Here is a 16,067-nt window from a genome sequence, read left to right on the forward strand (position 1 = left end):
TGATGTGAGTTTATATGAGTTTATCATAAACTGGCTAAGAAGTAAGTTCATTCCTTTTTAGCTTTGAAGGTGCTCTTCTTTCCTCTGCCAACATATTGAAGTGTCATTTGTCATTTTACCTTCTCCCCCGCTATGGTGTGCTGGTGTATGTGTGCTAAAATGTTATATTTTCTAGTAAAATTTCCCTATACATCTGCAGGAGTTTTCCCCCCATGTGTTTCCTCATGAATGTGGCAGAAAAACTTCTCTGATAAAGTCGAATTTACTAAGGTAGTTCAAAGAGCTTGAAGAAAAAATAGAATGTAGAGTTAAGCACAGTGCTGTGTGAGCTCCTTATTCTCTTTGGCAAAATTAAGAGTTTCCGTGGGGTTTATACTTCCTGGTGCTACTTTCAAGGACAGGGTTGGAGTTCAAACGTGGTCATCATTTTCCCATTATCATTGTATGAATTCAACCCCCATTTGTACCTGTTTACGGGATCATTTCACACACATTTATCACTTTGCTTGATAGTTCTATGTAAATCTTCCTTGAAGAAATTCAGTATTTTATGGCTGAAACACAGAGATTGACTTCTTTCTGAAAGTATCACAGTGGATTGAAAGACCCGTGAGTTGGTTGGCCCCTGTTTCATTTTTCTCAAGCATACTTTATAGTTTCTGTGTACAGATCTGCTCAGATTTTGTCAGATGGATCACTAAGTATTTTATATTGCTTGAAACTGTTATAAATGGTGTTATTTTTAGTTAAAATTTCTGATTGTTATTAATATCTGAAAATACAAATGATTTTTGTATATTGGTCTTACATCTTGCACCCTTGATCAACATGTTAATTCTAGTGTTTTTGCTTTTTTCTCGGTAGATTTCATTCAACATAGATGATAATGTCTTCTGTGAATAAAGTGGGTCTTATTTCCTCCTTTTCAATGTGGATGTCTTTTATTTCCTTTTTCTTGCCTTGTGGCATTGTCTGGAGCTTGTAATACAATGCTGAGTCAACATGACAAGAGGGGACATCCTGTTCTTGGGAGAAAGGCATTCAGTTTAACCGTTGTTGTTGGTTTAGAATCTAGGACTCCTTACCTCAGTGCCTGTGACTCAGAGTCTTGTATGAGGTTCCAGTCAAGCAGGGGCAGGGGCGGTGGTCACACTTGAGGGCTCAACTCATGTGGTTGTTGGCAGTCCTTCCCATAAACGCGCCTCTCTACAGAACCCCTTTCTGATGTGGCTGCTGACTTTGCCTTGGATAGTGATCTAGGAGACAGGGGATGGGAGTGAGGCGGTACCACTACGGAAGCCACAGTCTTTTGTCTTCTCTCAGAAGTGATTTCTGCCGTATTCTGTTTATTGGATCTAAGTCAGCAAGTACAGCCCACGTGGAAGATCTGCAGATGAAAGAAGAGTGTGGCTGCCTGCAAGTGGCCATCACGGGGAGCCGTTTAGAGACTTCTGATGTTGTGTAATAAAATGGTGAATTGCACGTGTTTAAGTATTAAGCCAACCTTGCCTTCCTGGGATTAATGCCACTTTTTCCTTACTTATTATCCTTTTTATATATTGTTGGATTCAGTTTGTTAAAAATGTGCCAATAATTTTTAATCTATATTCATCAGAGAAATGGATCTGTAGTTTTCTTATTTTTATCTGGTTTTAGTGATGGAATGATGCTGGCTTCATAGAATGAGTGAGGAAGTATCCCCTTCTCTTTAATATTTTGGAAGAGTTTCTGTGAAATTGGTGTTTTTTTCCCCCTTAAATGGTTGGTTTACTTCACCAGCAATCTTTTCTGGTCCTGGCATTTACTTTGTGATAAGGTTTTTGGTTACACCTTTGATTTCTTTGAAATCACTTCGATTTCAAGTGAACTTTGGTAGTTTTTGTCCTTCGAGGAATTTGCTTCATCTAAGTTGCTGGACTTACTGGCCTAAACTTCTTGATAATGTCTGTTGGATGAGTAGTGACGCTGTCTCTCTCATTTCTGTTTCTGGCAATGCATGTTATTTCCCTTTCTTTCTTATCAGTCCGGCTAGAGGTGTATCCGTTTGTTTTTTAATCTTCTCTGAAAACTGGCTTTCAGTTTCATTGATTTTCTTTGTGGTTTTTCATTTTCTATTTCATTTATTTCAATGATGATATATTTTCATTATGTTAATTCTCTGCTTATTTCAGGTTTTAATAAGTGTTCTTTTTCTGGCTAGTATTTTAAGGGGTGCTCTTTTTTAAAAACAAGTTTATTTATCTGGCTGCCTGGGGTCTTAGTTGTGGCATGCAGGAGCTTCTGTTGCCGTGCGTGGGCTTTCTCATTGGGGTGCATCAGTTTAGTTACTCTGAGACATGTGGGACTCAGTTCCCTGAAAGTGAAGTTGCTCAGTCATGTCCGACTCTTTGCAACCCTGTGGACTGTAGCCTACCAGGTTCCTCCGTCCGTGGGATTTTCCAGGCAAGAATACTGGAGTGGGTTGCCATTTCCTTCTCCAGAATATCTTCCCAACCCAGGGATTGAACCCAGGCCTCCTGCATTGTGGGCAGACGCTTTACCATCCGGCCACCCTGACCAGGGATCAAACCCGCATCTCCTGCGTTGCAAGGCAGATTCTTAACCACTGAACCACCAGAGTGATCCTTTAAGGTGTACTCTGACTACTTTGAGACTTTTTTTTTTCCTGCTCAATGCATTTACTATTATAAATTTTCCTACAGTTAAAATACTATTTAAGCTGTATCTATTTTGATATTCTGTTCAAGAGATTTTATTCAACTAATTCAAGAGACTTTCTAATTCCTCTATTGTTTAGTTTCCAAATATTTCCTGTCTTCTCTTTTAAAGTACTTTTTCCCCTCTGCCCCCTTTTTAAGATACTCTCTTTTTTACTGGTTTTAAGCAATTTGATTTTGATGTACCTTCATGTTATTTTCTCTCGATTTCTTATATTTAGAGTTCATTGACTTCTCAGGTTCATGTATTTATATGTTGCAATTCAGCTGCCTCAGGGAGATGAGCGGTTTCATATCCATATCACATCTATTGCTTCTTGCTTTCATATCTGTATGAGGAACACGTGAACTCTTAAAAAAAACTGAATGCATTTAATATTGTGATAAATCATTAGTTCTTGATCAGGAGTAGAGGACTCTGCCTTGTCTTTTAAAGATATCTTCAGCAGTTTTGTGATACTGTAAAAAGTGTGTTGATCTCCTTCTTATTGGATTTAATTAAAATTGAACCTATGCTTGGTAGTTTCAGATACACTCATAGGACAGAGTTGATACTTAGTATTTAATCCAAATTTTGCTTCAATAACTTGAAATAATTTAATTATACACTTTACTATTTTCAAAAAATTACATGTCAAGCATGTTTATTATATAGTTCAAACAATACAGGGGTATGTAAAAAGTAAGTAATCTTACCCTTTGCCCCTTCAGTTCTGCTTATCTGGAGGTATCTTAACACTTTGGTGTATTTCCTTCTATACCTTTATATTAATATGTGCTCATACACACACATACAAATATCTCTATCTGTCATATATATATATATATATATCCATACACATAGTTTCATTTCTTGCCAGTATGGAATCATCCCATATGTATTACTCAGACACTTAAATGTTTGCTTTAACAATATGAGATTTTCTTAGATACCGTCTGTTTTCCTGCTTTCTTAAATAGGAATGTGGAAACTTTTCACAAGAAGAAAAAGTAAAACTTTAAAAGCAAATCAGAGTTATCTTTTCTTTAGACTGCATAATAAAGTTGCCTTACTTTATGGACAAGCTAGAGGCCATGAAGTTACTAAGTAAAAATGTCTCGAGAATATATGGAGAATGAAAGAGCTGGAACATACAGTGGAAAGCAAGGAGCAAAAATCAGAGAGACTAAAATACAGCGAGAGTGGTTCAGATTATGCTGGAAGAGAATGAGCAAAATTGAGAAGGAAATAGGGGTGTAGTGAGATAATGCATACAACATTTTGAAATGAGTGTCATTCCGTGTTTTTCTATGTGGTATTATTTTTCCTTTTCATCTGTTAGTTTTAGTATTAGAAACAACATTGCTTTCAGCTTTCAGTATCTCTAACCGTTAGCCCTTTTATATGCTCCATTCTAGTTTAGAGATGAAATCAAGATGGGGAAAGATTTTAAACATGTATTCAAGCTTTAAAGTTTTGAAGAACATAGTGATGTTTTTCTCTAGCCATGTTAGTTGCTTCTGGGATGGCCCATCAATGAAAATGCCCTTCTGAATTAATTGAACTGATTTTTAAAAAAAAATAAAGGCAAATTATCCATCTTTTAGTGATTCAGAAATAATCCCACTTGCAGTCAGGTGGTAAAATAAATGACAGAGGTCGAGAGCCACCTCAGGGCACTAGCAGCCTAGGTGCTAAGCTTCCTGTTTTAGGGATAACATTTTCAGTGTCAGCCCTCAGTGAATATAATTATAATATAATATAGCGAAGTGTTAATTGCTCAGTCTGTCCGACCGACTCTTTGTGACCCCGCCAGGCTCCTCTGTCCGTGGAATTCTCCAGGCAAGAATACTGGAGTAGGTAGCCATTCCCTTCTCTAGGGAATCTTCCCAACCCAAAGATTGAACCTGGGTCTCCTGCATTGCAGGCAGATCATTTACCATCTGAGCCACCAGGGACGCCCCCAGCAAGTATGGTAAGTGGAATGATGGTGACGTTTTTCACATTGTGGTTTAAGCTGGTCTAGCTTTTAGAATATAGCCTTTGGGGGTATGTCCTGAGATAAAAATGGGCATGCTTTGTAGGATAATAAATCCTCCTGTGTAGTGATATTAAAGTTTCGGTGGAGTGATCTGAGTTTAATTTCTCTCTCTCTTTTTTTCCGCCAGATATGTGTCACAAAGATGTCCACACGAAACTGCCCAGGAATGGACTCAGTGATCAAACCCCTGGACACAATTCCTGAGGATAAGAAAGTCAGGGTTCAGAGGACACAGAGCACTTTTGACCCGTTTGAGAAACCCACTAATCAAGTGAAGAGGGTGCATTCTGAGAACAATGCTTGCATTAACTTTAATAAGAGCTCCTCTGCTGGCAAAGAGTCTCCTAAAGTTCGGCGGCACTCCAGCCCCAGCTCGGTGAGTGTGGTCTTCTCACTTACCAGCGGGTGAGCAGAGCAAGTGGGACAATGTGCAGGGAGACACCAGGTGGCTTTATCAGCGCGTTATTAGGCATTCTCTCCTTAGGTGGTTCAGCATTTTCTGGAAGAGTGTGCAGGCATGCGCAAGTACCAACTACATATACAAACTCTTGATTCACAGGCACCCAGCAAGCCAATGAGAAATGATTAAACTTATTTTTGGAAAAAATTTTTTTTTCCCCTAGCTGTTTCCAGTTAGAGGAATTTGTCATTTAAACTCCTTGGGTAATTCAAACTCTTGGAGAGGATTTTCAAACTTTACTGTGTTGGCAGGCAGTAAGGATAGTTTTGAATTTGACAGATTCACAAAGAATTTCATTTCAGGATACTTGTTAAAAGTTGTTCACTTGTCTTATTACAGTTGGTTTTCATTGTCAATATTTTTAAAATTAGGAGCTAGACATTGAAATCGATCTTATAAAGAGAAATCTTATTCATCACAAGGAAATTTTCTGAGGTCAAACTGTATTAAAGCAAGTCTTGCCTTTGGGCCCGAGAAGGTGTAAAATTCTGAGATGATTGCTGCTTTTTGACTGTAAAGAATTTTATTGAAACTCATCTTTCCAAGACTGGCCTGCGTTTAACACTGTTAAAAAAAAAGAAGCCTTATGATCTTTTGAAATTCAGTAATTTTCAGAGTTAACCCACACTGAAGAACTTTATGACACAGTCTAAGAATTTAAAGGCTGAGAGAAGAGCGCTAAGAGAATTTTGATTCTGTCATCTTGCTAAGAAGCATATCCCATTTCACAGACTTTAAATATTAAATTCCTTGATGGTCAAAAAAGAGCAAGAAATGTCGGCTGCTAGAACGCTGACACTTCAATTTAAGTAAAGTGTGGGATACTACGAAAATCTTGTGTCACAGGTTTTGCTGTTGTTGTTGTTGTTAATGAAGTGAAAATAAATATTGTTAATGCAGCCTTTTTGAGGAGAATTGGTTATCTGGGTTTCCCCAGATTGGTCCCTGTAATCTTATCTATGGTTGCAGTGTAGTGTCTGTCTAGGTCACACATAAACAACAGTAACACTTGGGAAAACTTTTAGATTTAGTATCATTTAGAAGAAATGAAAAGAATCTTTGAGAATGACTAAACTCCTCTTATGGCAAGAGAATTATATATATATTTTACTATATGTATTATTTGTTCAGTTGTGTCAGACTCTTTGTGGCCCCATGGACTATAGCCTGCCAGGCTCCTCTGTCCATGGAATTCTCCAGACAAGAATACTGAAGTGAGTAGCCATTTCTTTCTCCAGGGGATCTTCCCGACCCAGGAATCAAGCCTAGGTCTCTTGCATTGCAAACAGATTCCTTACTATCTGAGCCATCAGGGAAGCCCATTTTACTGTATAGTTATCTCAATGATGTTAATTGTCACCCTACATGATATATAGAAATTGGCATTGAGATATTGCAGTGAGGCAAACTTATTCACTGTTTATATGAAAATCAAATTAAACTAGTTATTCTGTGTTTCATCTTCAATCCTAGTTATTGTCCAATGGTGCATTATTTCTTTTCTTGCTCAGATTGTTCCTGCTCTAGTCATTGGTCATTGGGAGCTCTTTTAGGTTGGCCCCTGTGTCCTTTTGAGATGCCTCATTCCCCTTTTAATTGTTGAAATGTTTATTATTTATTTACTTACTTATTTTTAATTGAAGGATGACTGCTTTACAGTATTGTGCCGGTTTCTGCCATACAGCAACATGAATCAGCCTTTGATACACTATGTCCCACCTCTTGAGCCTCCCTCCCACCTCCCAACCCATCCCACCCCTCTGGGTTGTCACAGAGCCCTGGCTTTGAGTTCCCTGTGTCACACAGCAAATCCCCACTGGCTGTCTGCTTTACATATGGCAATGTTTGTGTTTCAATGCTACTCTCAATTTGTCCCATATACCTTTTCAAAAAATATTAAAAAAATTTTTTTTATATTAAAAACATTTTTTATTATTTTTAGTTGATTGGTGATTAGTTTACAATATTGGTTTGATTTCTGTCATACATCAACATGAATTAGCCATAGGTGTACATATGTCCCCTCCCTCTTGAATCTCCTTCCCACCCCTCTAGGTTATTACTGAGCCTCAGTTTGCGTTCCTTCAGTCATATTGCAAATTCCCATGGTCTGAAAAAGACACATGTACCCCAGTATGCATTGCAGCACTGTTTACAATAGCCGAGACATGGAAGCAAGCTAGATGTCCATCGACAGGTGAATAGATAAAGAAGCTGTATAGTTATAATGGGATACTACTCAGCCATAAAAAGGAATGCATTTGAGTCAATTCTAATGAGGTGCATGAACCTAGAGCCTATTATGTGGAGTGTTTTTGGAGCACTTCTGTACTTTCTTGTCCTACAAGTTGCTCTTGGCCTGTCTTGTATTTTCCCAGCCCCAGACCCAGATTCAGCTATTTCTCCAGAGAGCCCTGTTTCCTTTTATTGAAGCATGGTATTTAGAAACCAGGATTAGGTGTTGGGTGTGTTTGCTGCTAGCAGGGGTCATATAACCTTAAAAGTCGTTGTGTACATCATAGTATGAATAACAGTGGGGGGATTTTGATATTTAATTGTGATTTGAAATAAGGGATTTGCTAAAATTCCTCTCAAGGAAAGTTGAGACTTGTCTGATATATTCTGTATTTCTCTTTCTTTCTTTTCTTGTTGTTGCTATTGTTCAGTCAGTAAGTCTTGTCCAACTCTGCGACCCCATGGACTGCAGCACGCCAGGCTTTCCTGTCCTTTACTATCTCCCAGAATTTGCTCAAACTCATGTCCATTGAGTCAGTGATGCCATCCAACCATCCCATTCTCTGTCACCCCCTTCTCCTCCTGCCTTCAATCTTTCCCAGCATCAGTGAGTTGACACTTCTCATCAGGTAGCCAAAGGCTTCAGCTTCAGCATCAGTCCTTTCAGTGAATATTCAGGGTTGATTTCCTTTAGGATTGACTGGTTTAATTTCTTTGCTGTCCAAGGGACGCTCTAGAGTCTTCTCCAGCACCATCTTCTATCTTTTACTTTTTATTTTATACTGGAAAGTGAAAGTTAAGTCTCTTAGTCATGTCTGAGTCTTTGCGATCCCATGGACTGTAGCCTACCAAGTTCCTCTGTCCATGGGATTTCCCAGGCAAGAATACTGGAGTGGGTTGCCATTTCCTTTTCCAGGAGATCTTCCCAACCCAGGGATTGAACCCGCATCTCCTGCATTGTAGGCCGACGCTTTACCGTCTGGGCCACCAGGGAAGTCCAGTCCTTTATACTGGAGTATAGGTGATTAATGGGGCTTCCCTGGTAGCTCAGCTGGTGAAGAATCACCTGCAATGCAGGAGACCCTGGTTCAATTCTTGGATTGGGAAGATTCCCCTGAAGAAGGGATAGGCTACCCAATCCAGTATTCTTGGGCTTCCCTGGTGGCTCAGACGGTAAAGAATCTGCTTGCAATGCAGGATACCTGGGTTCGGTCCCTGGATTGGGAAGATCCCCTGGAGGAGGGATGGCAACCCACTCCAGTTTTCTTGCCTGGAGAATCCCAAGGACAGAGGATCCTTGCAGCCTACAGTCCACGGGGTTGCAAAGAGTCAGACGTGACTGAGCGACTAAACACAGCACAGCATAGGTGACTGATAATGTTATGTTAGTTTCAGGTGTTTAGCAAAGTGATTCAGTTATACGTTTACGTTATCTATACTTTTTCAGATTATTTTCCCATTTAGGTTGTCACATAACATTGAGCAGAGTTCCCTGTGCTATACAGTAGGTCCTTGTTGGTTATCTGTTTTAAATATAGCAATGTATATGTGTGAAATAGGGGCAGACTCAGGGAGGGTGGCAATGGCAACATCGACAGCAAATAAAGATGAGGAGGTTTCTCCGTGAACCTCAAAAGAGGAGTGAGGGGAGCAAACCGTGGACAATTTTAAGAAGCATGTGGTATGAGAAAGTGTAGAGGAGGAAGCTCAGGAAAGGCCAGGGGACTAGGGACTTCTCTCAGAGCCCGGGAACCCCGGCGTGGCCGTCAGGCGCTTGCTGGGGCCTTGTGAGGACAGCAACCGTGCGTGGAGGGGACTTCGATGCACCTGTGGGTGGATGCAGGCCCAGAGACCAGGGGGTGTCTGCTGGTCTTTCTCCTTGCGTTCTCTAGAATAGCAAATTGGAGCACCTTTTCAGGGCAAAGCCTTGTACTGAGTAGACGTCTGTGCAGGGCAGTTTCAATAGGGAAAAAGAAATTCCAGAGAGAAGTGTTGAATTGAAACAAAAGGGGAAATCTCAATGTGTGTGATGCCATTTTTTTTTTTTTTTCTTTTTACTTCATGAAAACAGAGCAAAGAACTTTATTCCATAAAGCTAGAAAAGCTATCTTGGTCATACCCTTCTCAAACTACTGAAACATTCCTTTCCCTTAAAAATAACCGATAGAAAAATTATTGGTTGAATCCCATACAAATCTGTCAAAAAGAGAGAAAATAGGAATAGCGTATCATCTCTACAGATAATGAGAGTAAATGAGAAGGGGCACGGTTTTCCTTATTGCAGATTTATGATGCTATATTTGGAAAAAAACAAAGAATCAGTGGGAATACTATAAACAGTGAGAGAAGTTAGTCAGATTGCAGATTGGAACATTAATATACAAAACCCAATAGATACTGTTATAAGGACAAATAAGAATTAGTGCTGAGGTACTTCCCTGGTGGTCTCGCGGTGAAGATTCCAGGCTTCCTCGGCAGTAGGTGCTGGGTCGATCCCTGGTGGGAGAACTAAGACCCCACATGCTGTGTGGTGTGGCCAGGAAAAAAGAAAAGAATTAGTGTTGAAAGCTGGTAAATAAAGCAGATGATTAAGCATTTATTTTCAGTGATTTCTATATGAGATTCACCTCAAGGTAATCTAGTCATCGATGAAAGGAAGTTTCTCTTTTAGAAGTGTTAGTTTCTTAGTTGTGTCTGACTCTTTGCGACCCCAGGGACTGTAGCCCACCGAGGCTCCTCTGTCCATGGAATTCTTCAGGCAAGAATCCCGACCAGGGATCAAACCTGTGTTTCCTGCATTGCAAGGCAGATTCTTACCCACTGGACCACCAGGGAAGTCTCCTTCCCTACTTTATGCCTTTAGTTAATATACAGTCTTTACAGTCTTGAGGTGATGTGAATACCATTGTTAGTGAGGTCACATAGTATACTATGATTAAGTTTCTTTGCTTGCGCAACTTATTGTTTTTCCTGGTTGTGCTTACCTCTTCTTTTCACTTGTTTGCTATTAATACAATTAATTAATAGAATTTTAATCACAAACTGAGGCCCCAAACTATTTGATAAAACTAGAACACTCCTCTGAAACAAATCAGAATGAGGTCATCTGTCGGGTTTCGTCTCCTTATGGTTCTCCATTGGCCTCATCCATTCTGGGCTGGTCCATCTCCTACGAGCTGTCAGGAGCATCCTTTCATTCCTCCAAAGCTGAATGGCCAATCTAGATTTCAGGATATGTAAGCCTAGTTGCTGGTTCCCGAGATGATCAAGAAGGGGCTCAGGCCCTTTTTTGTGCATTTTTTCATTCAGTCTGATTCTTAATCCTGATTTTCATAATTCTTGGTGTCCTAGTTATGAGCCTTTCACGTTCAACCTCTTCAGAGAATAAACCTTTCCCGGGATCAGGGATGGACAGACACCTGATTGGGAGAGTCTAGGGGAAAGGACTTGTTCTTTAAATCTAATCTGACCAGTCGTTTTGGTTTTTACCCCTCCTTGAAGTTCAGCTTCCAATTCTTGAGTGTTTCAGGGATTCTGAAGTGAGAATTGACTTCTTTCTCATTGATTTCCACCCTTGGTTTCCACCTGTGGTCATCGTCCTTGTCAGTGACCTCCTATCCATTTGTTTCCCAAAATTTGTTTCTCAAAATTTTTGTTTGTATCTTGTCTGCAGTCTTCCCCTTATTCATTCAGTTGCTCTTCTAAGTTATAACTTTGCTTTCATTTTAATACAGATTGGTGTATGGGGGAGAAATAAATACTTGTGTTCAAGACACCATGTGCTCAGTTGCTCTGTCATGTCCAACTCTTTGCAACCCCATGGACTGCAGCCCTCCAGGCTCCTCTGTCCATGGGATTCTCCCGGCAAGAAAACTGGAGTGGGTTGCCATTTCCTTCTCCAGGGGATCTTCCTGACCCAGGGATCAAACCCGAGTCTCCCATGTCTCCTGTGTTGGCAGGCCAATTCTTTATCACTGTGCTCCCTGGGAAGCCCTGTGTTATTCTTTAACAGGGGGCTTACCAAGGGAACAGACTGAACAGCTGTGTGGGGTAAACATACACATACACACAACATTATTAAAATGTTGAAACAGAGGGAATCCTGCCCTGGAATTCCAGGCTACCATGTTTAACTGGAAATGTCCACTATTTCTCTCCTATTATATTAACTTCCTTTAGATCCTCTTTCCTGAGAGTTTCTTATTGAGTTTGTCCTTTTCTGGTCCACTCTGGGATGCCTTTCTTCTATATCAGGGCACTTCTGTTATTTTGTGTGGTAAATGCTTTGCTTTCTTTTCATTTTGGGAGCTTTTTCTTCCGTTCAGTATGCCCTGGAAAAAGGCCTTTGCTTTTTCTTGTTCAAGCTGCAAATAGTTTCTTTTCCTCTTTTAGTATGATACCACAGTATTCTGTTTTATTCTGAGTCCTCTCTGCCCACTCTGCCTTTTTGTTCTCTCCCTGATTGTAGTGGGATGGGGAATTTTACCATACTCATTTTCACAGGAAAACTGTTTTCCTTTAGATTCCTCACTGGGCCAAAAATGAAAGTTTTTGAGCAGCATCCTGTCTGATAGGTATGGGACACTGATCATTTCATATTCAGTGGGACATTGAGATAGGATCTTTATGGAACATTTGACGATTTCATGCTCAATGGCATGAGAGTTTTAGGATATGTTTTATTTTTAAAGATTTTTTTTGAAAGACTGATGAGCATCCAAGGATATCCTTTATCTGAAGGCCACCAACATTAATGTTATATCTTTATTTTACTGTTATTTCTTTGAAAGTATTAGGTATCTTGAATGGGCTCCAGGCGTACAGTTGAGAAGGAGGGGGAAGTGAGCAGCAGGGTGGCGTTGCTGCTCCTGTTTTTATGAGGAAGCAAGGTAGCCACTCTTGTTTCTTGAAAATACTGTGGTAGAAACAGTTATGCACCATTACATCTCTCTGCTGTTCACATACTGGTCATTGTCTATGTGAGGAGTCATGACTAAAATTATGGAACTGAGAGTGCCTTAGCCTTAGTGACCATCACATTCATTGGAACTTCCTGATTGTGTCCAGACAGTGGCACTTTAAAATTCAGACTCAGAGAACAAACTTATGGTCACCATGCGGGAAGGACAGGGGAAGAGATAGTTACGGAGTTTGGAATGAACATGTGCACTCTGCTGTATTTAAAATGGACAGCCAACACGGACCTGCTGTATAGCAGGTGGAACTCTGCTCAATGCTCTGTGGCCGCCTGGATGGGAGGGGAGTTTGGGGGAAACTGGATGCGTGTGTATGTATGGCTGAGTCCCTTTGCTGTCCACTTGGAACTATCATGACATTGTTAATTGAGTATACCCAATACAAAATAAAAAGTTTTAAAAAACAGAGTGAAATTCAGGCAGAATATTATGGATGGGATTTTATTTAAATGGGTATATTTCAAGAGATGTTTGACAGATTTCGTGTATTTGTTTCAGATGAGTTTTGAGTGCCTACTCTCCCTGGGTCCAGTCCCTGGGTGGTATTCAGCACTGTCCCTGACAGGACAAACGTGTTTCCTTTTTCTCACCACCTCCTCCAACCAGGCTGTGCCCTGCAGTAGCTAGAAGCATTGGCAGTGCTGTAGGAGACGGTCTTCCTGGTCCAATTTAGAAGGGATTTCATTGAGCTGTGCTATCATAAGCTGAGCTTAAAGAGAACATATTTTCAGGAATTCATGTTTGCATTAAGGTCCTCTATGCTTTCTGCAGATTTCTCCCAAATTTACTTCCTTTCAGCTGGAGTGGGGGTCGGGTGGGGTGGGGAAAGCTGCACCCGTGTCAGGCAGGCTCTATTTGGAAAGCGAGGAGGAAGATGCAGACTTGAAAATGAGAGTCCCACTGCAGCTCTCTGACGCTCGTCCTTGAGGACCTCATTTGGCATTGCCTCCTTCTTACGGGGACTAGAAGCTCCCAGATGGAGCCCCGCCCGGGACTTCTCGGGTGATTCAGTGCTGAGACTCTACACTCCCAACGCAGGGGGCCTGGGTTCCATCCTTGGTCAGGGAACTGACCCCACGGCCCACAGCTAGGAGTTCGAGTGCCCACATGCCCTCAGGAAGATTGAAGATCCCGTGTGCTGCAGCTGAGACCCAGTGCAGTCAAAGACAAGAACCGAGACCCCTGTCAGGTTGTTAGTATGTGGGGAGGTTGGGTCTGTTGCCCTGTCTAGCATGTAGATCTATTTTGTAGCCAAGTTACCCATCAACTATGAATTATCTCAGTGTTGCTATGTTTAAAAGGGCTGAAAATGAGCAGGATGATAGAGCCGGTTGTGAAGATCTAAGACGGAAGAAAAATTAGCCAAGGAAGGTTTGACTTCAAAGATCCTGGTTGGTTAATGAGGTCAGATAGTTCTTTTTTTTTAAGAGAAATGTATTTATTTACATTGGGCCGTGCTGGGCCTTCACTGTTGGGTGCGGGCTTTCTCTAGTTGCGTCAAGTGCAGGCTGCTCTTCGAGCCGGCTTCTCCTTGCAGTGGCTTCTCTCTTTGCAGAGCGTGGACCCTACGTGTGAGTAGCTGTGGTGCACAGGCTTAGTTGCCCCACGACATGTGGGACTCCCCCGCCGCTGCCCAGGCCAGGGGTCAAACAGATGTTCCTTGTGTTGCAGAGTGGATTCTTAACCACCAGACTGCCAGGGAAGCCCAGGTCAAATAGTGCTGATTGAGTCTGTCCCACTTTCCCCTCACCCAGTCTCACACTTACTTAGTATAATGTAATGGAGCAGTGATTCTCACTTGCAGTTTTCCTGCAATGCAGGGGATCATCAGCAATCTTAAGGAAGGGGTTATGTTTGAAGGTTAAAGTAAATTTTCAGTGAATTCAGTGTTAAACTGTGTAGCCATATCACAGTATCACTGCAGTGAACACTCAGGTATACTTGTGCAGTTTATAAAAATCTGGTAAGAACCCTGTCCTTGTTTCTAAGAATGGGACTTCAGTGGATGATAGACTTAAGCATGATTTAAATCTCCTCCATTTGGGTGGGAGTTAGATCCTACCTATGGAGTCTTCCCTGGTGGCTCAGATGGTAAAGCGTCTGCCTGCAATGCGGGAGACCCGGGTTCGATCCCCTGGGTTGGAAAGACCTCCTGGAGAAGGAAATGGCAACCCACTCCAGTACTCTTGCCTGGAGAATCCCACGGGCGGAGGAGCCTGGTAGGCTACAGTCCATGGGGTTGCAAAGAGTCGGACACGACTGAGCGACTTTACTTTCGCTAGATCCTACCAATGTGGTAGTATAAAGAAAATAAGTTCTCAATTCCAGTCAACTTGGTTTGAATTCTAGCTCTAGCACTAGCTCTAAGATCTTAGATGAGTTGCTTTATTTCTGCAGTCTTAAATTCTTTGTATTCAAAAAGGGGCAGTAATAGAACCAACTTCAAGGTGGTGTTAACAGGGTTTAAAGTTAGATAATGAATGTAAAGTGATAAGCTCAAAGCATGGACCACAGTAAACAATCCATATTAGCTGATTGTTTTTGTTGATTCCATGGTGAACCCAGAGCAGCAAGGGCCAGGAGCATCTCCTTCAGGACAGGGTGACAAACACCATTCAGCTGGAATATTGCCCTGACTTTTTCCATTACCTACGCCAGTGTTCCCCTCTGCTGATCCAGGCAATTGACAGTTCTCTGTGCCTTTATTCTGTTAAAAAAAAAGTATTAACATTATCTCATTAAATTCCATGTCTCTATGCATGTAGTGCCTGTTAATAATTGCTGATTAGCCCTCTGTATTTCCAGTTCTCTAAAGTGCTATCTCAAACCTGCAGTCTAAATGGAGGAAGTGATTAAGCAGAGAATAGTGGCCCCATAAAGCTGTTTCCATCCATCCATGGACCTGACATCAAAGCCAAAGATAAAGTTAGGGTTAACTGCTTATTGGTTTGAGCTAGCATCTTTATTTAAAATGTGGTGATTTAATGACGTTTCAAGGGAAAAAGAAAAAAAAAAAAAGGCAAACCAAAGGCCTGGACTTTAATTATCCAACAAAACAGGACTTCTCCTTCTGAATTATTCTTAGTTGGCTCCTTTGATTGGAAGTATTTTAATATTGGCCTCTCTAAACACTTGGCATTTGAGTTCCTTATTTATATGCAAAATAATTAAGATCAGAACATTTCTGTTTACTTAAAATAGGAGATTAACTTTACAAGAATTTAACTCTTAAAGCTCAGACCATCTCACAGACATGGCCTGTTCCATGGACCCGTTCTTTGGTGGACTAAAATCACATTTAGAGAGGCGCTACCTGTGTGTGATTCTTTCTGTTTTACAGAATGATTGATCTGTAAATTGCAGTATATTTCCACAGTGTGTATATATCAGTTGCACAAGCCAAATCACATTGACTATTTTCCCACCCAATGTGGCAAAATAATCATTTTCTGCCATCACATTGTTAATAGAATGTACTTTAAGCATGGCAGTTAATGCACCCAAATCTACTCAGTTAGATAATTAGAATACTTTGTGTCATTAACATCTATTGTGTTATTTTTTCTTGTGGATAAATGAGATATAGCCTAAACAAAAGTATTATCCTTATTTTTTGAATTTCTTTAATTCAGTTTCTTGAAATAGTAAGTTTAATATG

The 16,067-nt window shown here is 40.8% G+C and overlaps 1 protein-coding gene across 1 annotated transcript in view; it reads left to right on the forward strand.

The window, feature by feature from the left end:
* Window positions 1–16,067, forward strand: part of CDK14 (cyclin dependent kinase 14) — a 664,071-nt gene that overhangs the window by 153,252 nt on the left and 494,752 nt on the right. The window contains exon 3 of the mRNA XM_052638676.1: window positions 4,866–5,114. Coding sequence (XP_052494636.1) covers window positions 4,866–5,114 — 249 coding nt within the window. The remainder of the gene's footprint in view (window positions 1–4,865; window positions 5,115–16,067) is intronic.

Source organism: Budorcas taxicolor, chromosome 4 (genome assembly GCF_023091745.1).
Source record: "Budorcas taxicolor isolate Tak-1 chromosome 4, Takin1.1, whole genome shotgun sequence".
In the NCBI taxonomy this organism is placed as follows: Eukaryota; Metazoa; Chordata; class Mammalia; order Artiodactyla; family Bovidae; genus Budorcas; species Budorcas taxicolor.